Source organism: Catharus ustulatus, chromosome 7 (genome assembly GCF_009819885.2).
Source record: "Catharus ustulatus isolate bCatUst1 chromosome 7, bCatUst1.pri.v2, whole genome shotgun sequence".
Taxonomy (NCBI): Eukaryota; Metazoa; Chordata; class Aves; order Passeriformes; family Turdidae; genus Catharus; species Catharus ustulatus.
In genome coordinates, this window is record NC_046227.1 from 17,161,865 (window position 1) to 17,189,485 (window position 27,621).

The window sequence follows — 27,621 nt, forward strand, 5'->3', positions numbered from 1 at the left end:
GTGTTTTGTTTCTAGGCGCTCAGGCTGCTAGGAAAGTTGGAATGAGCGTAGGCGGTGCATGGACTGCTGCGGGAGCCAGCGCCGCTATCGGCCCGCCGAGCTGCTGGCTCGGGCCGATAACGGGGGGTGACCCGCGCCGGCCCTGCCCGGCCTCCCGCGGGGCGCAGCGCCGGCTGCGGCCGGGGGCTGGCAGCAACGAGGGGCGGCCCCGGGAGCGGCCGGAGGCGGCAGCGGCTCGTTCCGCTCTCGCCCTCCAGGGGAGGCGGCTCCCGAGCGCGGGGGAGCCCCCGGGGCCGAGGCGGCGGCGGGGACCCGCCTCACCCGGGCGCCCCCCGTGCGGCGGCCGCAGAGCCGCCATCTTGCGGCTGCTCCCTCCCCGCCCGCGCCGCCGCGCAGCCCCGGCCTGCCCGGGGTCCGCTCCCGGGGCCCGCCCGCTCCCGGGGCCGGGGTCCGCTCCCGGGGCCCGCCCACGCCCAGGGTCCGCCCGGGGCGCTGAGCCGGCTGCGGGAGCGGGGCTGTCGCTGGCGGGGCGGGCCGGGGCGGGCCCGACCTCCCCTCCCTGGCCTCGGTACCGGCGGCCTCGGCCTTGAAGGGGTTCTCAGTTTGGCAGAGCACAAACCCTCTCCGCGCACCCGTGTGCGGAGGCGCCTGCCGAAAGCTAAGTAGGTAAGCTGCCTGCTCATTTCCCTGGCTTCTGGCGTTATTTTCTACTGAGGCAGCTGTCACACAGGGCAGTGCTGCTGGTTTTTTATCCTTGCCTGAAAATGCTGCGTGCTCGTCACTGGGGTGCCCACGGGAAGGAGAGCAGTGATGGGCCGGGAAGGGGCAGGCGAGAGGCGTTGGTTTTGTTGTAGCTTTGCGGCTGCAAGTCACAGGATTTTACATCCCAATGTGGCAAGTGCAAGTAAGGTGCTTTTTAAGGGGTGCCGGCAAGAAAATGTTACCTACCTTTTGAAAAATGTTTTGCTGTCTGCTTCAGAAGTATGTATCTATTTGTTGACAAGCCCAAAGATCAGCCTAAGTGAAAATTAAGGGGAGGTGTGCTTTTCATTCATTTCCTGAGTTGTCATTCCGTGCCGCTGGCAACTGTTGCTTCATTTGGTCTCCTCTGAGCTCCTGCACTGCCAAAGTTCTGTGGAGCTTGAAGTGTTGCTGTGTGAGCTGTGCCGGTGGTGTGCTCAGGGCAGGCCTCAGTTTCCCCAGGTGTCCAGTGCCTGCAGCTTCCCCAGCTGCTCCCCAGCCAGGGGCTTTCTTGGAAGGGAGAAGGGTGACAGGAAATGTGATCTTGAAAAATAACTGCTCAGAGGCACATAAGGTGTGTGATGTTTCTTGTGGCATTGTCTAGGTTTCCAGATATAGGTGGCCTATTTCTTGTGCTAATAGCTGTTGCAATATTGTTTTCTCTGTGTTTTCTTAGCCCAGTAAAGAGAAAAGTAAAAATTGTGGTTAGCCAGCAAGAATAGGAACTGCAAGAATCACTTTTTCCCACTTACTTTTATCATTGTATATCTCTAAAGTTGCTTCCTCTTTGACTTGCTTCACAAATTTTTACATGCAAATGCATGTAGTACATGCTTATCTTAGCTGAGAATGGGGTAGTACAGCTACCACAAGTGGCAACTCTTCCTACCCCAACTCCATTTTAACCTTCCTGAGTAAAATAATGTGTCATCCTTACATTAAAGTAGGAGAGTTTCTGCATTGCATTAAAGTAGGTCATGTTGTGGGATATAATTTATGAACAATGTGCACGGTCTTGCCACTGTCTCCATATTATCCTGAGAGTGATTATCAGTTGAAAGCTTAAGAAACCAGTGGGGAGATATACATTGAAGTTATCTCTTTTATTCACTCATGCTGTCTTTGACTTTCATTAGAAAAAGAAGATGAAAGGGGTTTTTGCTTTCCTTTGATGAAGGAGACAATTTCTCTATTTCTGTAATTGGAGAGGAACCTGATGTTGCTTAACTCACCGCTGCTGGAGAATTGAGTTTCTGGTCTGGTGAATTTTTAGACTTTACAAATACTGACAGCCTACAAGAGAAATGTTTTCTGGGAAGTTTAAACTGCACTTGCTACTTGCTCTGTGTCTATTGATGGCCTTCATGCAAGGCTTCTTCTCGTGCAAGCTGACAGTCTGGCTTCAAGCAGCCATGTTTGGCACAGGTGACAGCAGATAAGGCAGCATTATTCCTAAAAATTGTGTCAGTATTGCCCTGCAGTTCCCAAAAATGCAGCTGTGGCTGAGTTCTCAAGGATTCAAATCTCACTTCTCGATCCATGAAGGGATAACTATAAATCCTATGTTCTATGGAGTCAACTGTAATTATATTTCCTTGTTTTAGTGTCATTTGTCTGATTAGTTTGCTACATCTACTATAAGAACAAGCTAATTTCTGTGTAGAATATATCAGGGTTTGGGTTTGCATGAGATCATTATCTTTGATTTCATGAAGAGCTGTGAATTGAAAATAATTTCGCTCTTTTGAGACGCTAGTTTGAGATAAGTCTGAGGTGTAACAAGGCTGTATATTAAATCTGTGATTAGTCATTACATAATCTCACAACAGTTACATAAATGTCTGTATCCTATAAAGCAAAAGGTGCTGAGATGTGCTCACTGTGTTAATCAGAATACAAAAGCTTGCATTTCTGGAAAACGCTGCTTGGCAATAGATACTCTGTGTTAAATATGAAGGGTTTGGGATGTGCATGTCTCTAGAGCTGAAGAGATGATTCACTCTCAAAGCCCTCTGAGGAGTGCCAGTAGCAGCTTTTACTGTGATGGAGTTCTTCTCTTTGAAACTCTTGTGGTTTAGCAAAAATCTGTCTTGTATGACTTGACAGGGTCCCTTGTAATGAAGTTGAAGGTAGGCTGAAGGAAGGCTGCAGGTATCTGTCTGTCTGTCTATCTGTCTATCCATCTGTCTCTTACAAAAGATGGCTTGGGATGTGTGGATGTGTATCCATGTCAGTTTTGATCTGAGGAAGATATGGGATTTACTATGTGCTATTGACTGATACAACGTAAGAGTCAGTCGTATTTGTTTACATCCTGAAGTATGAAATAGGGACAAGGGCACTTCTGTATTTTGTAGCAATTTTGTGAGGAGAAATAATGATTTTAATACAGAAGGAGGAGAGCCTTGTCATTAGCCTTGAATAGGAAGGCACAGGAGAAGGAATGCTAGAATTTAAGGATAAATACAGCTGGAATACACTTCCACTACAGATCAAATGTTGCATTTGGTTAAAAAGGTTTCAGCTGTATCTTATTGCTGAAAAAAAACCCTTGAGAGAGCAGTCAGTAAGTCGAACACGTTGCACTGCTGGGAGCCTTACCTCTATGTAGTGCTGTAAGCGTGAAGAATTTGACATGGGGCTGTGCTGAAAACCTGCTTTTTACCTTGCAGCTAGTGTAGAATGTGGCTGGTTTTTTTCGAGAATTCAGTGTTGGAAATCTGTGTCTGATCCTCTTTAGAACATTTTGCAAATTCCAAAAACATCCTTGAATTTTTTTAGTAGAAGAAATGGTTTGTTGCTTACTTCATTTATTGCAAGTTTTCCCATTGCTCTGTAGCAAATAATACTTTGAACTCCTGGTCCAAATACATCTAAGCTAATGTATCATCTATAATATAAGTGCAACTTTTAAAATAAGCCCTACTTGGCGTGAGACTCGTTTTCCTTGGGAGAAGGGATAGCCAAGGCTGTTGGACAGATTTGGAAGATGCAGCAGCTCAGTCCAGATGAATTACCACAGCATCACAGAAGTGCTTACCAAAAGCCTCAGGCATAAATACAAGTCATTAGTCAAAGAGTTGATGCTTGTGAATATGTATATGCTGGATGCCAGGGTGTGAAAGAGACCTTGCACGACCTCGCCTTTGGGCTGACTTGATTTACTTGCTTATTTGCCTGGCTGCTGTGTTCTGTGTTCCTTGTGGATAGGATACAAAGAGAATGGGAAGGCTCTTAAACCAGTTGCTAATTTGAAGATCGTGCTGTACAAAGCACTGTTTGGGACTTGGCAATCTTGACTTTACCGCTGATACCTTAAATAGCTTAGGGGAAATCAGTTCACCTTTACCTTAGTTTCTATCCCTACGAAGTAGGGTAAATCATCTTGATTTGCTAACCAGAGTACTTCAGGATTTAGTCATGTCAGAATTTTATGTGCAGAGTCAGCTGATGGACTGCACAGGTTTCAGAGCTATATTGCCAAAGCCATATCTGTTTCTGGCAGGACCTTGCTATTGACCAATGAATATTTGTGTTTGATGTCCACTCTCTTCATCTGATTTGCAGACTTTACATGTCTGCTTGCATATAGAGCCTGTGGTGGTGTAATCAGCCCTTTCAAAGGGAAACACTGCTAACAAATGGAGAATGGGGGTCAGCAGTTATTTCTGTTGTATATAGATACTTCATCCCTGCTTAAATTTCACTGCTACACACCTAAAGAATTGTATGTAGAAATGCAGGTAGGCTCTAGGGCAATGAATGAGGTCACTGGCTGCTGTGTGTCGTATGTGGATTCTTTGCTAACTGAAAAGTGTATCATTAGCACATGATATTGAAATGTTGGGAGAGGTCAAAGTTGCACAAAGCAAGATACAAACTTCAAGGGTGATATGATGATTTAAACTCTTAATTTTTTTGGAAGGTAGAGAGGGCCTTCCCAAATGTTTTTGTATCAGAGTGAAGATTCTTGATCAAATTTGTCTTCCTTCCTGGTGCTCAATTCTTGTAAGGGCTATTCCTGTTGTCTGTTCTGTAATAATTTAAGAGGGCATAAGCTTGTACTTAAAGGACTAAAGTTAATAAATGTATTTTTGTTCCTTTTACAGATGAGATCATTTCACACTCTTCTTTTGGAAGAGGTGGTCAGAGGAAATGGATAGCTATTCAGACTTCACTGCACAGAACTTCTCATCTTCAGCTAACATGTCTCTTTCTTTGCCTGGACAAGCTGAATTCAATACCACTGGTGGTACTCCTTCTATGTCAATAAGCAGGCTTTTCCCAGCTCTGTTGGAATGCTTTGGAATAATTCTTTGTGGCTACATAGCTGGAAGAGCCAACATTATCACATCAACTCAGGCCAAAGGACTGGGAAATTTTGTGTCTCGATTTGCACTCCCAGCTTTACTGTTCAAAAACATGGTGGTACTTAATTTTTCTAATGTGAATTGGTCCTTCCTGTACAGTGTTTTAGTTGCCAAAGCTGCTGTGTTTTTTTTAGTCTGTGTTTTAACATTGTTAGTAGCCAGTCCTGAGAACCGATTTAGCAAGGCAGGTTTGTTCCCTATTTTTGCTACACAAAGCAATGACTTTGCACTTGGATATCCAATAGGTAAGTATGTTTTCTTCTTTAAAATTAATTGTCACTGTTCTAGACATGTTTGCTTTTATATTTCCGTAATTTGAAATTGACTTTTGAATTGAAGTTCCATGCAACTGAAGAATTTCTGAAGTGCCTCTCAAATTCTCTTTGAGACTACTCATCATCTAGGAAAGGTTAAAACTGAAATAAGAGAGCAAGTTGGTTCTAGCAATACAAAAAGCAGGATGTTTGATTACATAATTGAAAATACAATTAGAAAGGAAAGGTCAAATATGCAATTCCAGATTATATGTAACCAGTAGATGCATATTTTAGATTACTTTAGGAGTTAACAGTATCTTTCTCCTTGTTCCAGTGTAGCATGCTCAGGAGAATCTTCAGTCTTTCCTATTCTCTTCAAATTTGCTTGATACGTATAAAATCTAGACAAATGCGATTGCATACTTTTTAAAAGATGAAAATATTGTGTTTCTCTCGGTTGCATCTCCTGAGATTTATTCCTCTTGAAAGAAACGAAAAGTATGCCACAAATGGGGCTGTGAGGATTATGTCTTTGTTTGTTGGTATGCATTTTAGGTGCTAATTAGAGTTTCTCTTTTCTTCAATATATGTATTTGGGGGAGGTCTCTGAATGTGTTTCCATTGTATCCTGGTTAAAGCATTCTTTCTACTTTCACTTTCTTGTAAGACTGTGTTTTTCTTCAGGTACTTCATGATTTATAAAATATGATTTATATTTTTTGTATGTATGATCTTGCCAAAATCTGCACCATTTAGAGGTTTACTGGAATGGTTACTGCAACAGAAACACTGTAGGCTCTTGAGGTTTATTTCCTCTTGTCCTTTCCCTTCTCCCATCCTCAAACTTTGGTATTTGGTTCATGCTGTCACCTGTGCAAACTTTTGGCTATTAGTAAAATATTACCCAAGCTTCTCTGAAGTGTTTGCAGGACTGGTCAACAAAGAATGCCTTGCTGTTTTTCATGTGACAGAGGTAGTGTTTTGAACAAAGCCTGATCTTTTAATGAAAAAGTATTTTTAAATGCTGTAGCAGTGGAAATTTGTAAAGGAAAAAAAATTAATATTGACAAATCATGCACTAAACCAACACTATTTAAAAAGGCACTGTGAACTCTTAGTCATTCCTGAGTCTTCATCCCATGTAATTTCTTTAATACGTTACTATTATTATTTATTATTTTTTACTATGCTATTTTTTGTCATTTGAAAATACATGCACATAGGGAAATCAAAATGCAGGTCAAATTTTTGAAGCTTATTACTGTTTTTCTATTATCATGGTTATGACAGTTCTAGATTAAAAAGTGATGTTGGGGTGAAAAAGAACCAACTGGCAGAGAGGTTTGGTAGCACACCCCTGATGTAGACAGAATTACTAAGATAGAAAGTTTTGAGGCTTTTTTATTAGTGGGTAATAATGATACAAGTCTGCCAAACAGATTCAGGTATTCTCTAGAGCTGTGTGTTAAAGCACAGGTGTAGCAGAGGTGTTGTGTGGGTGACAGTCACTGTGACTTAAATCATACTCATTGTATTAAGCATGGACAGCTAGTGTGTGATTTATATGTACTTTTGAGCAACTGGGACATGGAGAATTGGTTTTAAAAAAATTTAAATATCTTTGATTTCAGTTTTTGTTATGATCAGCAAGCAGGCACCATGATTTAAATAAAAAGAAAACTTTTCATCAGTGATAGTTGTGGATTATTTATATTGTCTTAACAATTCCTTAAGAGTGATTTCTTTTTTTTTTTTTTTACCCACTGACTCAGTGATCTAATTCAGCTTTTTGTACCCAGTAAAATGCATTCTGACATCATGTATGATTCAAGTACTTACAGACTTTATTGTCCTAAGTATGCAGCTTCACTTTACCAGAAAGTAAAGATTTTTAAAATTTTTCACTCAGATGTTACTTACATGTGATGTGTGGAGTTGTGTCCAAGTGACATGGGCATTCTATAAAAAGCAACATAGAACATCAGTCTCAGGTTTTAGGGAAAAGCCTATTTACATAAAAAGTGTCCAGCATGTTTAAAGTGGTTTTGATTACTAGGATGTGTTTAGTGCTTAAAACTGGCTTGTTAAATGCAGTAAATAACCTCAAACTTGGAATTTCTGTTCAGCAGTCCATTTAGGATTTTAGTACAGGTAGTTCTTGTACATGCACTTTAATAATAGCCTGTAAAAGTAAAAACACCTTTAGTGCCTTTTTTGATATGTTTAAGAAATCAGCTAGTTGAGAATGTCAGTTTATTCAGCCTAAAGAGGAGACCATTCAAAGTGAGCACTGATTTAGCACTTGGAAGTTCCTGTCATTCCAGAGGCTTAAATAATACAAAGGTAAAACTCTCTTGGATTTTGAAAAATGTAGTCACGAGGAAAAGCTTTTTCAGAAAAGGTTAATAATGTTATTATTAATAATTATGAACTGTATGCATAGTATATATCTAATATATAGTATATATAATAATCATGATGATACAATTTACTATATATTCCTATATTATAATTGACATGCTAGTAATACCTATAGTATATTACTGATGATTACTAATACCAAGAAAAAAAATTATTAAATATAACAATTTTATGTCAGGTAAAAGAGAACATTCTACTTTTAAAGCATTGGGAGTTTTTTTTAATTCACATTAGAATTGAATCTTGTATATGTTTCTGAAGTATTTTCATTCATTTTTAAGTGCCTTTAGTACTTGAAATAAGTACTTGAAATAAGACTTGAAATAAACTTGCAGTAAGATGCAATTCTGCTTTGGCTCAGAAGTGTGTAGTAGTAATGAAAACAAAGGCTCATGGTTTAGAGTTCCTTGAAGGACCATAATTGCAGCAGTAATTCTTGTCCTATGTAGTCCCAGAGAATGAACCCATAATTATATGATAAACTTTTTTTTTTTCTGGTTGTTGCTTTGTTGTGCCATATTGAATTGTGTAGGAAGATCACATCTGTCTTATCCATTGAAAATTAATTAAATTCCTGACAAGTGAGACTCTCTTAAGATGGGAAGCGACTTGTATCCTGCAAAAGTGCATTTAATTCTCCACAACTGACAGGTTTATGGAGAGGAAAAGCAAGTCAGAAATAAAGCCAAAATTCTTCCAGCATTTGGGATGACTCAAAGAAAACCTAGAATTGTTAAATTGCTTTCTTTCTTTTTTCTGTAAATGTTGACTAATTGTAGGATGATTGAATAGTACTGGATAGTTAATCTGATCTATAATGTGTTCTTTAGATAACTGTGGCCTAATACGATTAGAGATACTTCTCTTCCTGCATTATCTTGTATTAATTGTTAATTAAATGGATTCCTTCAGTTCCTTCTGAAGGAAACGTAAATATTTGCTTTAGTTTTCAGAGAGCAAAATTTAATTTCAATATTTCTGCTGAAATGTTATAACTCATAACTCTTCATTTCCTGTCTTCTAGTTGAAGCTTTATATCAAACCACTTACCCAGAGTATCTCCAGTACATTTACCTAGTGGCTCCAATATCTCTTATGATGCTAAACCCCTTGGGGTTTATCTTCTGTGAAATCCAGAAGTGGAGGAATAATCGCACTGTGTCACAGAGCAAAATCAAAATAGTGGGCCTAGCACTCCTTCGAGTTTTGCAGAACCCAATTGTATTCATGGTCTTCATAGGAATTGCCTCAAACTTTGTTCTTGGCCAGAAAATTCCTGAATACCTTGAAAACTTCCTTGATGGACTGGGCAGTTCATTTTCTGGCTCTGCACTTTTTTACCTTGGACTGACTATGGTGGGACAAACAAAAAAACTGACAAAGGGTATGTTTGTTGCACTGATCCTTCTCATCACAGCTAAACTGTAAGTTCACTTTATGTATTCTTGTAATTTTTTTCTCTAGATGTTTTGAGCTCTGAATACCCTGGCTTTTCTCTCAAAAACATTATAACGATAGTACTTTTTACTTCTAGTATTTTGAGTGAGTGCTTCCCAAACTCTTTGATAGAATACAACTATTAAATTTTAAAGGGAGTTTAGTAGACTAAAAGCCTGTTGTCAGACTCTGCAGAGAAAAACAATCGGGGGTACTGTCCCTTCATGGACTGCCTGCAGACCATCTGTTGTGAATTGGATATTTGGGGAAATACTGGCTTAAATTAAAATTTGCTGAATAAATAGTTAGACAGCAATGAGTTTAAGTATATTTGATTAGTATTGTATGTTAGTTGGCTTAAAAAATGCATTTCCCAATTAGTTGGTTTTCCTATATATCTGCAAGTCTTTGAAATGGCTGTATTGGAAGAGTGTAAAAATGGTCACTTTATGCTCTAAAACTGCTTGACTTTTAAGCATGAATAAATGCCAAGTTCTGTTTAGAGCTTACAGTATTATTATCTTCTCTTGAATATATCTCAGGGAATATTTATTTATTTGTTTAATATTAAATATTTTATTTCCTACAATTAACATAATAGTTAAGTTTATATTGTAAAACTTGAAGGTGCTTTTGAGTATCAAGCACAACTAACCCGCAAAGTTGAAGACCTAGTCTGTAAACCACCTTAATGACAAATTTTGTAATGAAAAAAGTGGAAAACATTGGGTTTTAATGCTATCACTTTGCTTTGCTGTAAGCCTGTGTAAGGCTTACACTGAGTGTATGTGAGATCTGGGCTATTGCTGAAATAGCCTTGAAGCTGGCAGTTTGCTGGCCAAAACTTTTGTCATGGGACACTTCAGCTTGAGCCCTTATTATATTTCAGACAGCTTGCAAAAAGGTGGACTGAATTTCAGAGCTGCTGACTGCTTGTAGCTGCTATTACTGTGACAGTTGAAAAATGAGAGGGTTTTTAATGTTTTACCACTCTAAATTTGAAGTTTGTACAAAGAATGTGCATGATCAGGGAAGCTGCTTCTATACCTGAGTTTGTTATCTTGTTTGTTCTTTTTATTTTAATGTAATTTGTGACATAAGGTTTTTTTAAGCAGCTGGTAAATATTTTTATAACAATAAAGGCAGTCATTCAAAGTGATGTCGGTATTTTGCTTTTCATGAGTAGTATTCAAACAAGACTTAAATTTCCTTTTTATTAATTTTCTGGGTAAAGAAGAGTCTTGTTATAGGTTGAGTAATGTTTTTTCAATTACTTTTTTCCCCTCTCTTTCAGGCTCATGATGCCATTTCTCTGCAGAGAGATGGTGGAGCTCTTGGACAAGAGCGACAACGTGGTCAACCACACCAGTTTGTCAAACTATGCATTTCTTTATGGAGTTTTTCCAGCAGCACCCGGTGTCGCAATATTTGCAAGTCAATTTAATATGGAAGTAGGAATTGTATGTAGTTAAACTTTTCCAAATATGTCCTAACTTAAGCTTAACTTTGTTGCTGAAATAAATAAGTGGGCTTGAGAAATTTGCTTTTCTGTTGTATAGGTATCAGGATCTTTCCTGATGTCTTAAGTGTCTTGATAGTCCTCATTTTTTTTTTTATTTGTGACTCTAGTACAAAGAGCTAGGATAACTTTAGATATAAAGAACTTGTATCTTTGTTGGTTTTTTGGCTTATGTTTTTTGTCTGTTTTTTTTCAAAGACCTTATCTTTGAGATGTTTTTGTAGGGGAAAAAAGAAATTATGTTAGTGACTTCGGTAAGAATAGTGTCATTTTAAAGCTGAAAATTTATGAAAGATCTTAAGCTTTAACTGATTCAGTTGTGCTGCTCTTCAGTTAAATCTTTTGATAGAAAGCATTTTACTTTTTTTTTAGATGTATATAGTAGTGAGTACCAATTATCTTTTCAACTTAGAAATTTTAGAATTGCTTCTTCCACTTGAAGTGACATTAACACTTTTTTTTTGATTTTCATTGGTTTTAATGCTTTGTATTTTGGAATTGTTTAGATACATTTGTTTTTTTAAGAAAAAAGCATAATAAAAGTAAATCTTGCAAGATAGAATTTTATGCCCTACGAGCTTAGAAAATCTCTTTAAAGCAGAGTCTCTAGTATGAGTAACAACTTAACTTCCATCACTGTGCAAATTCTAGAAAGCAGACAATGAGAAGTCAAACTAGAAATTACTTGTAAATGCATATGCTTCTTCTCAAGAGTTGGTGCATTTTAATACTTGCATAGCCACATGGGGGTTTTTTTAGTTATTTATGGTGTGAATATTTATATCCAAAAGCAAATTGTGGCAGTGTAAATTCACCCCTAGACTGCAGTCATGATTATATTTGACACACATGAAAAAGCTCTGTAGAAATCTGCGGTAGGAAACTTTTTACTCCTGCTATTTCAGAAGCTTGTTTAAATTATCGGTTTAGCTGTGTGTATAGACCAGATATTTTCTGGCTCAAATTCTAAATAATTTGTTACAGAAACAGCTCATTATTTGTTAAAGGCCTGGGTGTGTTTGAAAGTCCAATTTTACCAGTGGTTGTATTCTTGAAAGCAGATTATTTGACTTGAGATGTGATTAATTCCGTTGTTGTTTCTGTTTGACTCTTGGCAGATTACCTCAGGCATGGTGATAAGCACGTTTGTGTCTGCCCCCATAATGTATGTTTCTGCATGGCTGCTGACTATCCCATCCATGGACCCCAACCCACTGGCAGCTGCACTCCAAAACGTCAGCTTTGACATCAGCATCGTCAGCCTCATCTCTCTGGTAGGTGCTGCTTGGTGAGACACAAAGGCTTGCGTGGTCAGGGCAGCCCGAGTGCGTCAGCAGCAAACTGAGTCACGGTGAGGGCTGGCTTTCCTCATCATATCCTCATGCAGAAGGATGAGGAAGGAGTTAAAAATCTTGATTAAGCAGTGGGTCTGCTGGAAAGCTGCACTGTAGAGAAGGATGAGTGACTGAATTAGAGCATTTAGTGCAGAGCTTGAGAGGTTTTTTTGTTAGGTTTGTTTGCTTTTTTTAGTAACAGGGTGTGAGGGAATTAAAGTACCAGCTTACACCCCAGAGACTAGTTACATCAAGCCAAGTGAAGTGCTTGGGTGTCACAGTAATGAAGGCTGTGTACAAACTTCAGCTCCAGAAATGTCAGGGCATATTTGTTTAATGAAGTCTTAATGAGCTTTAATGAAATAGTTTAACCTGAAAGATTTATGTTTAACAAATTCCTTTACTAGAAATTCTTTTCTTAAAAACTGAGTTGGTAATCCAGAAGTCCAATATGAATTTTATTTTTGTTTTATAGAAAGTATAGATAGTGTGATTATTTTATTTACTTTTTTTTCAAATAAAAGCATCCATATTGCAAGGAGTTAGAATTTTCTGAAGTTGTTGTCTCACTGAAGTCATGTTGTCTTGAAACTGTGCCTGAAGGGAAGCCAGAAGTGAATGCTACCTCTTGCTGCCAGATCATTTTTGGAGATTCAGAGGAGATTGGTGTGGATTTTAAATTCTAAATTGCCAGGCTAAACTGTGGTCATTTGTGTCCTGAGGAACTAACAGGCTTCTGCATCTTCCAGGCAAGTTCTTGGTCTTTCCTGGAAATACTTCACCAACATGAGAACACCAAGATGCATTGCTTTTTCTGACTGCAGCTGCTGAGGCACAGAGGCTGGCAGCATACTGTAGCAGTCATGTTGCCAAGATCTGTTGTATATTTAATTTCACTGTTATCTACCAGAATACTTATCTTGTTCTTTTGGGTTTTGTTTTGTTCTTAAATTTTCTTCTTTTATGTTACAGACCTGGTCTCTTACTGTTGTTGTTCTGAGTAAGAAATACAAACAACTTCCTCATATGATTACAACGAATCTGCTTGTTGCTCAGGTCAGTAGTAAGGAGAATGTTGTGTAAATTTTAGGTTTTAAGTATTTTTTAAAATTTTGTGTGGTTTCTGCAGTGAGATCTTCATAGCCAACTGTGAAGGGCAGGTGAATCTAATGTGTGATTTGTCTAAACAATTTCTGTGCCTTGAAATACACCCTTGAAGAAAATTATAGTTAATGTGGGCACTGGGATTTCTAAACAGAACCATAAACAATCAGAAGGGAGAGGCTTCTGAAGTGTTTTCTTAGTTATTGCCTAATACTGTTGAGTGCACTTCTGTTTCAATTTATACCCATCTGAAGCTGGTAATACCAGGAGCAGCAGCAGCCTGTGTTTGACTCTATAGTGACCCAATTCAAAGAACTAAATAGAAAAATAATCCCTGTACTTGTTTATGCCCCTGAAGCTCTTGCTGAGGGATCAGCAGATGCAAGTGCTGGTGCAAAGATGTGCAAGGGAATGCATGGCTGGTGGCTAGGGAAGGCCAAAGCCAAGTAGCTCTGGCTTAATTTTAATTGTTATTTAATCTGAGAGAACTACAGAGTATGTGCTCCTTATTCCCTTGAAGTCAACTGCACAACTGGGACAGCCTGTGCCTGTAATACATCTATGTGGTAGTACTTTCTGAAGTGTTCTGTAGGTGTTTTTTTAAGAAATATCTCTCTCTATAGATAGTAAACTCTCTGAACTCTGATCATGGAGTCACATTTGAAAAATGTCATGTATGAGAACTGCAGGCACTTCTGTTCTGTAACAAAAAAGCTAGGTTTCAACTTAAAAAAAATTGAACTACTGTGTTACTGTTTCTACAATACTTCAGCCTATCTTTTCAGATTCTTTCAGTGCTAAAGTTATCATATATGCAATATCACTGGGTAACAATTGGTGTGTAATTCTTGGCTGAACAAATACCTGTTAATCTCAGTTTCATGTGCAAATCAATTCACGTAAGTGGTTTGTACTTGCCAAAACCATCATCATTTACTTACTGTAAGGTAAATGATGTTGGGGCGTTTACCTGATTTGCCTTACTCCTAGTTTATATGAGCTATATACTTGCTGTCAAAAAAAACCCCCTGAAAATAAGGTAGCATAGTCTAGTGACACAACTGTAATATTGAATTTATTGTGGCAGTGCTAAATGGAGTATCCAGTTCATAAAATCACCCTCTGGTGTATCTGAGGGTAGGGTTTAAAGCTTACTGCAGGTATACAGCTTGCTGTTGTTTTTCTTGTCATTCTGCTTTCCCAGTTTAAATGATGGTATCTTCTTTCCAGTTTATTGCTTGCATTGGAATGGTGGCATGGAATTTCACTGTTAAAGAGAAAGACATCACCATACAAATCCTTGTATTTATATTCCTCTACAGCTCACTTTATAGCACCTACCTATGGACAGGTATGATTTTTCTAGGCAGAGCCCAGATATTGTAATAAAAGATTAATGTCCTGCAATAATGTTATTATATTCTTTGGAGTACTTGTTCCTTTCACTTGTTTGTAGTTCTACAAAGGGGGATACCTGTAAGTTGTGCTGAGGTTTAGTGTTAGGCACTGCTGCTGCTGGAAGCTTCTACCTAGGCAGGTGAGGCTTGCCTTTGCTGGATACAGCAGCCTGGCTGGTGTATGACAAGAGACAAGAGCCTACTCTCAAGGCAGAAGCAACTACAAATAGAGTGAATATGGTGGGTTGCCCTTCAGCTAGTCAAAATCATAATGATGATTTTTAATTAATGCAGAGTTTAAGATTTTAATTATTCAGCATTAACTAGATTTAAAAATCTGGTGCATCGAGAAGTAGAAAATACAGAATGAAGGGAAATACCCAAGTAGCTTTAACCCCTGGAAACTGTAATTTCTAAAAACAATAGGTGTGCATAAGATTAATGCAGGAATTGAAAGGATTGAAAGATGCTTCAAGATGTTTGGAGAATCTTACATATATGATTTTTAAAAAAGAGACTTTGGGTATTCAAGGTATTTTTGTCCAGAATCTACGGGTCTAATTCCTGTGGTGTTTTTCTGGAGTGAAGTATATTTGTTTAGCTGACGTATGTAGCTCATGATTGCTGGGGCCTAACACAAATGCTTGCTTTCCTTCCATGTGAGAATGTTGTGAGCTGCTGAGGTGTGAGTAGGATAGGTAGTTCTAGAAGATACTCCCATAAAGAGTTATATATGTAAAAAAATGCAAAACTTTTTACTTAAATTTGTCACTGACTTTACAAAAGACTAGCCAGTTTTTAAAGAAGCATTATCACTTTATACAACACTATTTGTTGGTTACTAGAGAGTGTTGGGATAGAAAACTGCTGTTAATACCTAAATAAATTAGTCACTTGAATCTTAAATGTTCTTGCGACATCTTTTTTACTCTTGTGAACCTTTCTTAGCATTTAGAAGTGAATATTTAATATAAAATGTCTGGAATTTTTTCAGTATTTCACTATTAACATGATTTTTCAGGCAATGGGTTTCTCAATACAATCAGGCAGATGATTTTGGACTATTTAAATGAAGCTCTGAGAAGACTATCTTAAGCTATTGAGCAGGTCACATCATACAGTTTCCAAGCTCTGTACTTACCAGTTCCCTTTTTAATAATAAACAAGGCTTTTCTTTTGGTTTTATTTGGTTTTTTTAGGTTTTCTATCTTTTTCTTTGTTTCTATTGAAGAAGAGAGAAACAGTAAAGATTCCCATTGGTTTCATCATCATAGCTGGATGGGGGTAAGTTAATTCAAATGCTTACCTGTACAATTAGTGGGAGCATGCTAAGTATGTTATGTACTTGCTATTTTGTTCTTTCAGAGTCCCAACAGTTCTGGTAGGAATCTTACTAATTGTTGGTGAACGTAACAACACTAGTATTGACTCTGCCTTTTTCTATGGAAAACATCAGGTATGAATGTGTTCTGTCCTCATCACTTCAGACTTCTGCCAGGCTACATGTGCAAGTAGCTTTCAGCCAGGCTGCTGTAATAGAACTATCAGTGTAGAATGATAACAGATTGGTACAAAAATGTATTTCTGTAATGAACCACTAGGAACATTTGTTTGGAGAAGGACCTTCATGTTTAGGCAGCTATGACTAAGAAAAAAGGGAGTAGGCTTCTCAAAGAAAAAACTTAGGAGTGGTAATAAATTGCAGAGCCCTTTTCCAGGTGACTAATTTGTATTCTAGCATGATAGTTATCTAAAATTGTTATTACCCATATCTAATTATTACAGGCTTTTGGCCTGTAATAGATAGGATACACATCAGCTGTGTAGCAGTAACTACTCGCACTGTGGTAGGCTTCTCAGCACAAGCATAGGTTGAAAGACCCTGTACTACCATTTTTACCAGTAAATAGTTCCTCGTATCAGAGGATATGAAGTGTACTAGCATAGGTATTTGTCATGTTTTCTCCCTCTCTTTCTTATGGACAGAGAGTCCGTGAGTTGCTCAGGATTGTTCATGTGGCATTTTCACAAGTACTAAATAGCCTCAGAGTGGATTGTGTATCACTGGCAGATGATTAGAAGGAAAGACTGATTAATAGGGTGCTCCCCATTGGCTAAAGCATGTAAATTAGAGCACATTACTCTTTGGAATGAAAAGGTACCTGAACAGAACTTAACCCAGAGCACTGGTGATCCTGAGAGGAAAGGGGAGGACAATGAGGGGATATTTTTGGGTTGCATGCTTAAAAAACAAACAAGTTGAGTTACTCAGGCAAGGAAAACTGGTCTCTTTCAGTGCCATGAGGTGCAAGAGCAGTAAATATAGAAAACATAATCTTGTTCAGATGCATTTGTGAGTGTATTTAGAAAAGTTCAGAAGTTAGAAAGACAGACATATGGAACTATTTTCCCGTATTTAAGTGCATTTTCCTTTTTTTCTTTTTTTAACAGATAATCACCACAGCAGTGGTACTGTTCATCAGTATACTGATATCAGGTATCTCACTGATGTGCATGAACAGAAGTAGGCAAGGATCCAGCTATGGGGTGTTGAACCCGTACTCACCACGTAGCTCAGTGGAGGAGGTTGAAGTAGAAGGGAGTGGGCAGAATCACATTTCACCCACTGTGACTCAGTCCTCTCCAGAATCTTCTGCACAGTCCTCTCCAGAATCTTCTGCACAATCTTCTCCAGAATCTTCTACACAGATATCTGCAGAAAAAGGTAGACAAACTATATTTGTATAAAGAATAATTGGCTTAGGGTGCCGTAAATTAATATTCCAAATGTAATTCTGACCTGAGGACACTTTGCAGCTTCAGGTGTTAGATTAGGACAGAAGAAAATCTAGATATAACTGTCCAAGTATTTAGGTTTGCATTTATAAGAAAAGTTTTGATTTTTACCATTGTAAGAGTTGTGTAAGTGGACAAGAATAAAAGCCTGTAGATGATTTTTATGTAAGTAGTGATACCTTGATAAGGATGTGATAAATGCAGCCCACTAGGCATCTTAGATTGTTTACCCACTAAATTGTGTCTCTGACAATTGATTAAATGCCAACAGAAACACTCAATGTGTTTCTAGTCTTTTTTTGTGTGTAGCCTTTTTGATCACTTCCAAGTTTTTTTGCCTATAACTAAAACTACTTCTGTTGCTTCAATGGTGGTAGTATCATGTTAAACTATTAGTATTAGTGACCTATTAGTATTGTGACCCATTTACCCTCTCAAAAAATTGAAAAATTAGGTCTTTCTTCTCCTTTTGGGTTATTCTTGAGCATAATAGTTAAAGCTGCATAGAATATATTGTTACACTTGGAAAATAAATTATGATAGTGAAGGAAGCTAACTATCCTATTACTGTATATTTAATAGGTTGCTGTTCTTGTCAAACAACAAATGGTGAATTACCCTGTGCTAAAGACAGCGAAGCAGTGTCAAATGCTGTTGAATGCAAGGTTCCTCCAATTGAGACAGGTAAAGCAGTAATATCTACTTCTTTTAATGCTACAGGCTCTTCCTCAACATCTGTGTGTTATTCTCACAAAGAAACTGTTAGAGCTATTGTTTTCTCAACTCCACCTGGATAACTGATATTTTGTATTACATTTAATTATTAGGCAGTATTATAGATGTTTGTTCTGCTGGTAGTTGTTTGTAGTCTTTCAGTGCTCAAGATGGGCAGTTGTTTTGGATGTCACTTTTTTACCATAAAGCTACTTCAATGTGTTCTGAGCATTGAGACTTTACCTCTCCATCATTGTCTTATTTGGGATGCTAGGAAGTTGAATGCATAACGCTACTTTGCAATGAGCTTTTAACATAAACTACTTTTTTACATTCTCATATTCTCATCTTGCATCTTTTAAAAAAGCCTTTGTTGTAATCAGGCACAGGTTTTGAACACTAAAATGAGATCTAGAGGAGCAAGTGCTTACTGCAAATTAGATTAAATGTACATGCTGCTGTGTTCTATGTATGTCTAGAGATGGATAAAATTGACTAAGAGGGCCTTAGGGGTCACTAAAATAGAAAAAAACTGATTGAACTGACTGTTCAACACCTGTCTGAAAACTGCATGCCCAGTGCATTCTCATTGTACATCACTGTCAGTAATCAAAGCTGGCTGCAGTACAACTTGGCTCTTTTTTCTTTTTCCTTGTTTTCATGCATTCTTAACAAGAAGTTCATATCCTTATGCTTTGTTTGCATGCATCATAATATTCAATAAATCTAAATATTTCACACTGGAGCATACTTCAGTTATGTCTCGTCTAACGAAGTACTCCCTTTCTGGCTATTGCCAACTATTTTATCTATTAAGTAATTCAGACAAGCACTATAAGAATGTCTTCAAGAATAGAGGAAGACGAATTTAATTTTTTTTATCCTAAAAGATAAGGTAGAAAATACTTTATGGTTGAGTGGAAATTATTTCGACCTCCTAAGTGAACACTTCAAAACTATAAATCAGTAAAAGCAAATTGTAATGCATACACTTTGGTAACTTTGGCTGTAATAATTACTAATTCTTCTGCTATCTCACTGAACTGCTTTGAGTTATCTGGTGCAAATTCTTAGGTATGGTCTTGCCAGGAAGTTTTTCACTGCCATCTAGAGGAAGGTACTCAGAATTAGAACTCTGTAGCGGGAAGATAAGCATCCTTTCTCTCTATTTGGCTCTTTTCATTGATAGAACTATGATCATTTTCTGATCTACCGTGTTAAAAATACAGTCACACACCTAAAATAAATGTGGTTGTCTGTGTGATGCAGGGCTCAACAACACTGAGATGCAGTGTAAAAACATTAGAGCTGACAATATATTTGAATATTTTCAGAAATAAATTAAAAATTTAAAAACTGCTCAGATAAATATTTTTTCATTATTCATTATTATTTTTATTAGTTCTAATAGTATTTTCTCAACGTTAACCACACATTCAGTTTGAATTAAATCTTTGAAAGAAAAATTGTTGCAAAAACTTTTTTCATTTTAGGAGCATATGTAAACTTTCACTTTTTCATTTGAGAGTACATATCTGAACAGGTTATTGTCAAAAGCAATATTAAATTTTGTACGTGTCACTTCAGTAGAGATACAAGGTAATTCGACTCAGCAAGTCACACTAACAAGTTTGTTCATGGAGTTCTCTAAATAGAAGCCTAATGAAAAATTTCTGATTTGTTTTTCAGTGGACCAGTGTGTGAGGCACTGCAGTGCTCAAACGTGTGTGTTGGCTCAGGAAGAGCAGCTTCTACAGACTGGAGACAAACAGCTGGCCAGACATGTGCTGCTGTGCTTACTTCTTATTGTTGGCCTATTTGCTGTAAATATTTTTTCTCCCCATGTTAACTCATTGAGATAGAATGATTTGTAGGAAAGCTATGTAGACAATCCAGTAAAAATCTTTCAGTTGCTAAAGTAATAATTCATTAAATAAAATATAAGTTTTATTTTGTTTCCTTACTGGAAGAGGAATGTCATAAAATTAATTTTGCTGTGCCACATCATAAATTAAACGCCAGTTAAAATGGATGATAGTGAGCAAGATACTGGAGAACCCTAAAGGGAAAAAAAAGTGAAATTATGTAATTCATTGCTACTGCTCCTCTTCCCAGTTTTCTCAAGAGTTCTTCCCTATTCTTGATATTCTTCCAATTATCAATTAAAAATAGAAACTGAATTCTACTTCTGAAGGAGACTACAAAAATTGTTCCATCTGATCAGGCTTGTATTGGAACTTGGATTTCTCTGAGGTGTCAAGAATAATCTTAAGATTGTTTTAAATGGAAAAATGCAATTTTGTTGGTTTTAGTGGTGTTTGGAGTAATGATTCTAAGTTAGTGTAGCCACTCATCATTACTGATTCTAAGATGTATTGGTGGTTGCTCCTGTGTACAAGTGTGAAATACCAGAAAGTAATGCACTGGGGATATAATTTCCATTTTTAGCTGTGACAAAGGTGAGAAACTGCTCTCAGAATGTAATGCTTAAAGTAGAGTTTCTTGTGAATGACAGTTAAGCATTTTTATTTGAAATGGAAAATACTGTGGCACAAATACGTAATATTACAAAGCAAGACAGTGCAACACAGTGGATTAATAGCTACTGCTGTTGCTTTTCAAGTTCTGTTAAATTACAAAATTAAATGTTTCCTTCTCAAATTTCCTGTATCAAGTATTCCATGCTAGTATATTTTTTGCATCTTTTATATTTAAGGGATATATTTTAGCCATACCTGAATGATTACGTAGATACTTTGAAATAAGATCAGCTACTTTAAAGAATTAGCCTTTACACCCAAATGGGTTAACTTTGGAGGTTTCCTCCTTCTGTCTGGCATCTCAAATAGCTGAAGTGGTATGTGCTTCAGCTTAATATAATCCTAACTCTGCAAGAAATATGTAGAAAGCACTGGTCTCAGCTAAGCAGCCTTAAGACAAACACTGCAAATCTGTCTGGGCTAATATTGTCTGTGTTATGTTGAAAACCTGAGTATGCTTAAGGCAAGTTCCTTACATAAACATGTAAAGAGGCAGGACCTCTTACACTGCTATGTTTTGCATTATTATGTTTAAAACAGCCAAGGTTCCCCCTCCAACCAAGCTATTAAGCCTGAGATGTTCTGAGGTGTTTATTGCCTCTTACTTGTCTTTATCTGAGCAATTTGTTAAATAGAGACCATGAACATTGTGCAAGAATTATTAGCATGTGAAGAGAAGAAAGCTTTTGATTTTTAACAATCAGGTTGTGTTTGTGGGTTTTGTTGTTTTTCTATTTTCTTTACAGAATCTCTCCAGTTGCTTGTGGTGGCTGTTCAACCAAGAGCCTGGAAGGCTGTATGTGGAACTGCAGTTCTTCTGTGCTGTGTTTAATTTTGGTCAGGTACTTACCAATGTTTGTTCTGAAAATGACCTTGTTGGTAGGTGGTGCAGCAGATAATACACATCTTCTGTGATCATGAACACTTTCAAAAGTGCAAATGACAACTGAATGCTAAATGCTCATGCAAACTGAGTAGGAATTTAGCCTTATTTGTACCAAAGCTTCACTGGTGTCTCTTCTGTGGAGTTACATCAGTTGAAAGGCAGCTGCATGGATGCTTTCTCTGTAAGGTTTAAATGACTATCTCTGCTTTCAGTGACAGCACCACAGCAAAGAGCTGAAGAGAGATGCTGTTTGTGGCTGCACGTGTCCTATTTCAGTGTACCTGACACAAGGCAGCTTTGTCACCCATGAAGGTGAAAGCCAGGCAGTGTTAACACACACACTAGAGAAACATTTTACACATCCATGGCACATGTGCCTACAAGATGCACTGCAATATCAAATAATGATAGTTTTATATAAAAACTGCACAGAAAAATGAATGAAGTCAAGGGCATTCTAGCACTGAAATTACTGTAAGTCTGTTCTTTCCTTGGCATTAACAAAGACAGATTTAATACCTGACTATGTAAGGTTGCCAGTTATCCCAAAGTGTCAAGTGGCATGTCACAGCATTAGGTTTACTGAACTATTTCTTGAAGGTTTTATATGATGGACTGTTAGGATGGATATTGATAGGTCTTGCTAGGTCCAAATGAAAAATCAAAACAGAAGCAAAATGCATTTTGAATGATATTTAGATAAGAGGGATACTTTCCATTTATACATGAAATGTATGTGGCTCTGATTTTTAATTTCCATTCTGTGGAAACCAAAGTTTTTTCTTAATGTTGCTTTATCTGTATTTTTTTTTTCTGCAGGGCTTCATTTGCTTTGGTATTTTTGGCTTAGATAAGCATTTAATCATTCTGCCATTCAAGCGAAGGTAAATAGACTCTTTACACTTACACCTGTATAATTAATTATTACTAATAATCATTTCTGAAGGGTGTTGAGTTTTCAGTGCTATAGTACTCCATTTCCTATTTAGTTAATCTTCCAAATTTCTTTTTCTCTCCACTTGTAGAAAGGTAATTGCAGTTCACTGTGTGAGAGGTTTTTCTGCCATCCTAATGACATTTTCAAAGACAAAAGTTCTGCAAACTCCCTAGAGGTGAAATTTTTGCCAAATGATGGATCTTCAGAAATATAAAACTTAGATATGGATGCTTAATCAGAATGTATCATCCCTGTTTCAAAGCCCTGTGTTCATAACCCCATGCCAGTACTTTGTGTGAATGGGCCTTTCACAGTGGAGGAGTGAGTTGTACAAAGCTGCCTTTACCTTTGAGCTGTCTGGCTGCTGTGTGAATCTAGCAGCTACAGCTGGCTCCTAGCTACTCTCTGACTTTCCTTCTGCCCAAGCCTAGAATAACACCTCTGTGTTCAAAAGCCATCCAAATATATTAGGAAGATTATATATAAAGTACTGGGCACGAAAAGAGGTGGTGATAAGCTTCCTGGGAGATCCCTTCTATTATTTCCAGTTTCTAAAAGAATGTCCCTATTCGATTTTCTGTCTTGAATTTTTCTTTTTTTTTTTTTTTCCTAGACTTGAGTTTTTCTGGAGTGGAAGAGAAGCAGCAGGGCATACAGATGCCTCTGTACCTGAGGAAATCAGGATGACCTGTCAACAGTTTGTTCGTTATCATAGAGATCACTGTGTCAGAAGTATTGTCAAAGGAAGAAGGTAAGGTTCTTCCCTACACATATAACCTGTTACAAAGCACACAGCTCACCTTTTGAAAATAATGAAATGCAGTTAATTTTGTGGGTGATTCCTGGTGTGGTATATTTATTTAAACCTCAAGGTAAGGATTAAAAATTTAACTTACAGAAAAATATAGCCTCACACTCTAGCCTCACATTGAAACATTGAGGCACAAGTTATCATATTATCCCACTTAGGTTTTAAATAAATTATAAAAAGTTTTATATCATTAAGGGATTTCTCCAGGTTTTACATAGAACTGGAGTTCAGAAGATAAAATCTTTCTAAAAAAAGTGTATATGATAATAACTGTAGTAATGTATTGAGATCCTTTGTTTGTTTTGTAGAGTAAGACACTGTCTGTATTAGTAACTAAATGTTTACTAGTGTGTAGTTTTTATAGGAGACAAAACTGTTGCAACTGATTTTAGTGCGTGCTCAGAGGCCACTCAACGTGTGAGATTATAGTGGGTTTAGGACTCTGACAGCTTCTATAATTTCTTTTACTCATGCCTCCAATGAGGCCTTAACTTCAATTTATGAGACCAGTAAATATTTCAGAGGCAAATTATGTTGCCTAAATCAAGGATTATGCCTTCAGATATGCGTAGGTAGATAAGAAGAGAAATGCAGGCGGAAGCAGCAGGGACAAGAAAAAGACGCTGCCTTTGTTTAAATATAGGAAATGGAGACATTAATTGTTCTAACCGGACACTTTGACTATTCTTGTCATGTAAGTTTTTAAGTAGGACTAGCTTGGCAGGGTGGGGTGGTCTTTTAATGGTCAGGTAGTCCAGAACCATATTGCAAAACTGTTTTGGACAGCATCATGATTTTGTTAATTCTATTCCGAAGTCAGTAATGTTCCATGTGGAAGATGTATCAGAAAATGTCTGTTGTGAAATAGAACAGGTTTTACAGCTGTTTTTCCCGTGCCTGTCCTGCTATTGTAGCTTCTTGGGCTTTGGGCTGTTCATTTAGTTGCACTTTGTGGTTTTTATTAATCGTATCCACCTGAGAATATATTTGAAATTATGACATTTGTTGCTTTATTGTTGTAATAGTATGTTTGTGCAGGAATTGGTTCATGTCTTATTTCTCCTTGTGAGTTAAAACAATGCATTTATCTTCTCATTTTACCTATTCATTTAACTTGATCCTATCCTCTTTGATTTAAATGTGCTGTAACTAAGACATTGTAACCATGGATTTTAATTTATTTTCATTTTGCAACTGCTAATAGATGTTAACACTTGCTCTGTGTTATTGCTGCTTTTAACTTAAAAAAATAGGCTTATGCTGTCTTTTAGCTCTTAATCGCCTTTAGAAACCTCTGCTTTGGTTAGAGTAGATTTTAAATAACACAGAGTAGATTTTAGATAACCAGAATCATTAATTGCTGCAGGTAAACTTTTGCATTGTATGTCTGCTGAAACTAGGCAGATTATAGCATCATTGCCTGATAAATACGTTAAAAAATGGTCTTGTTGTAAAGGTTTTGTTTATTCTTAGTACTGCACGTGTGGTCAATATTTAACAGGATATGCCAGTTATAAGTGGGCTTTGTTTGCAATGTGTGCAAGCAGTTAGTGTTTGTTTAAAAGTGCTCAGAAATTATAAAAAGAAATAAAATTCAAACAGGTTCCCTTTTGCTGGGGACAGGTTGCTCTCCAGTCAGGTATTTTGTTGCAGAAAGGGTCATGGTAAGAAGTACATGGGAAGTAAGTACCCAAGAAATAGAATTACATTGTGTGAGGTTTTAGGAAAATTGCTATTGATGTCCACCGGATTTTATTTGCAATTTGATTTTTATTTAGAAGCCTAAAGCTTCTGTATGTCCATATTGCTTCTCATTGAAATGTCTGTAGGAAAAGGTAGTGAACACTGGCATGTCCCTAATATACAAAACTTGCAAATTCTCTTCTAACATGCTCTTAACTATCATGATGTCTTTCCTTGTTTCCTGCTATTTTTCCTTGCCTTTCCCCATCGAGCAGTGGTGATACCAGATTTACAGAACATGTGGGTGAATCATTCCTTTGACATACAGGTGTGGTGCGAAGATCTCCACTGGCATCTTCTTTGGCTGTGACCTGGTGAACTGGCTCATGCAAGTTGGCCTTGCCTCTGACCGTGGGGAAGCTGTGGTGTATGGGGACAGACTGCTGAAAGGAGGCGTCGTGCAGCACATAACGAATGAATTTGAGTTTCGGGATGAACACTTGTATTACCGCTTTATTCCGAAGAAATCAGTTGTCGTTGAGAGCCACTGACCTGAGCATGCAGGCCAAGGACAGGTAGTTGGGATGAGTGTGACCACCTCTCTGCCTTTACTACTGAAATTGGAAGTGTTTCTTTCTCAGAGCTCTCAGAGAACTGTTATTCTCCCTCGTAAAATTAAGAGATGTGGTTCTACTTGTGTCTATTCTGAAGAAAAAGGTAGAAAGTTATATTGAGTCAGCATTCCAACCAGAATGCTACTAAGCAAAACCAGATGCTCTGGATTTTGAACATTTTTTTCCATTTTGAGCAAAACAAATAGTAAAATGGTATGTGTTGCTGTTGTATTTTAGAGGCATTATAACTGCAGCTTTAATACTGGTGCCACAATGAGGAAAAAAAACTCCATGAAAGGTACTTTTCCTGTTGCTGGATGTTCTCCATATTTTAGTTTGATGATGTATTGATGCCTGTTTACAGTCAGGCTTCCCTCTGACTTCACAGAAGTAGGATTTCTTCTGTCATACCTCAGTTTTTACTACTCTGCTCTTGTTTAACACCAGGAACTTTTTTTAGCTGCTTACTCCTGAGATCAGGTGGCTTACTCCTGAGATCAGGTGGGCTTTTCCTCCCTTAAAGATAAAATACTCCACTTAAAAAGATAGAATTGCTGAGACAATGTTTCCAGTATCAGGGGATCAAAGCTGGCCAGATACTGAGTGGAATAAGTAATGGTTTTGTACAAATCTACCATATCTTAAAATCACAGAAATATTCAACACTCTCACAAAATAGGAAATTATATAATGGAGTAAACAATTTGTTTTGAAATATTGCCTTATGGTGGTAGCAACAGCTTTATCAAGAGCAGATTTTTACATCCTGAAATTAGCCTTTACAGTTTAAATGAGAAGTATCAGCCTCAAGTAAAGATTTTATGAAAACCTTAGGTATATGTGCAAGTCAAGACAAAAGTCTTTTTAAATTAAATTAATGATGTAATTAATTTTAAATCTGTTATATAAAGAACCCTAAATGAACACCAGATTAAGGTTTAAAGTAGCTAGCTGTCCTAGATTTTAGTTGGTTTCCAAACACAGGTTTCTAATAAACCTCGGGTGTCCTCCTCCTAGTTACTTTAGTGTCATTCAGATTACTGTGCACTAAAGGCAGAATCTGAGGACCTGTGTGTCTTCTGCAATGTTTTGGAAAGGTTAAAGACAAAGTATTGTATCTGATAGCCATTATGCTGCCCACTTAAAACTGCGATAACAGCATTTATATGTCTATATAAAAATTTTATGTGGTGAGGGAAAGGAATCCAGATATTAAAAATTACTTGCTCAAGCATATGAATAACTCTTTGTTGGGGAGGATGAATCAGGAAAATTTTAACTCTTCTCATTTTTTTTTTAAAGTCTTTCCCTTCCTTTTTTCCTTTTTTTTAGTACACAGGTTTTTATTACAGCTACTTTTGCATCTATTGGAATTAAGAATTAAAAGTGATCTTAGCAGCCTAAACTACTATTCAACAAGCAGTTGTTTTATGGTTGTATAATTTCCTGCAAGACTTAAATTGAAAAAATAATTCCTTTTACTGTCAGTCTGATTGCAGTGTGCACAGAAACAACATTCTGCTGCTTATGTATGCTGTACAACCTGGTATATTTTCATGTTTTCCATCAACAATATAATTGGTGTTTGTATCAGGCTATGGCCACAAAGGAAAATGTATCTCCATTTTGAATGTTGAAGACAGCTGCATCAAATATTTTTGAATAATTAGATATATGTGACTTAAGAGCAGAAACTGCAAGTATGTTTGGCTTCTAAATACTGCAAGTTGTCAATAAATCTGTTACTTGATTTCAGAGTTCAGCTGTGATGTGGCGTGTGAGAGGGTTATGGGTGCGTGTCAAGGTGTACAGCAAATGTGTTTTTCTGAGAGATTTGTTAACAAGACTCTTGAGTTTCAGTCCTGGTATTTCTTAAATCCAGTCTTGATCCTTTACAAGTAGACAGAGCACTTCTTAATGGGTGTCCACTCAAAGATACTTCCATACTAGAAGTGTGTCACATTGTCATCTACTTGCCAAATACAATTTTTTTATTAATTCTTCAAACATTCAAGAATTTGATCTTAGGATAGTTTTACAGTTCTATTTATAGTCATTGT

General features: G+C 37.4%; 1 protein-coding gene across 2 annotated transcripts; it reads left to right on the forward strand.

The window, feature by feature from the left end:
* Positions 1-523: 523 nt before the first annotated feature.
* Positions 524-27,318, forward strand: GPR155 (G protein-coupled receptor 155). 2 transcript variants are annotated; one of them, XM_033064180.2, is made up of 16 exons: positions 524-666; positions 4,851-5,356; positions 8,814-9,213; positions 10,521-10,686; positions 11,864-12,019; positions 13,052-13,135; positions 14,414-14,534; positions 15,780-15,864; positions 15,946-16,036; positions 17,032-17,305; positions 17,959-18,060; positions 19,780-19,913; positions 21,377-21,472; positions 22,336-22,400; positions 23,067-23,204; positions 25,223-25,368. In XM_033064180.2, exons 2-16 carry the CDS (start codon positions 4,897-4,899, stop codon positions 25,266-25,268), a joined length of 2,418 nt encoding a protein of 805 aa, XP_032920071.1. In that variant the 5' UTR covers positions 524-666; positions 4,851-4,896; the 3' UTR covers positions 25,269-25,368. The 2 variants fall into 2 exon arrangements, with proteins under 2 accessions (XP_032920071.1, XP_032920070.1); XM_033064179.2 differs by having other exon boundaries at positions 525-666; positions 25,276-27,318.
* The last annotated feature ends 303 nt before the right edge of the window (positions 27,319-27,621 follow it).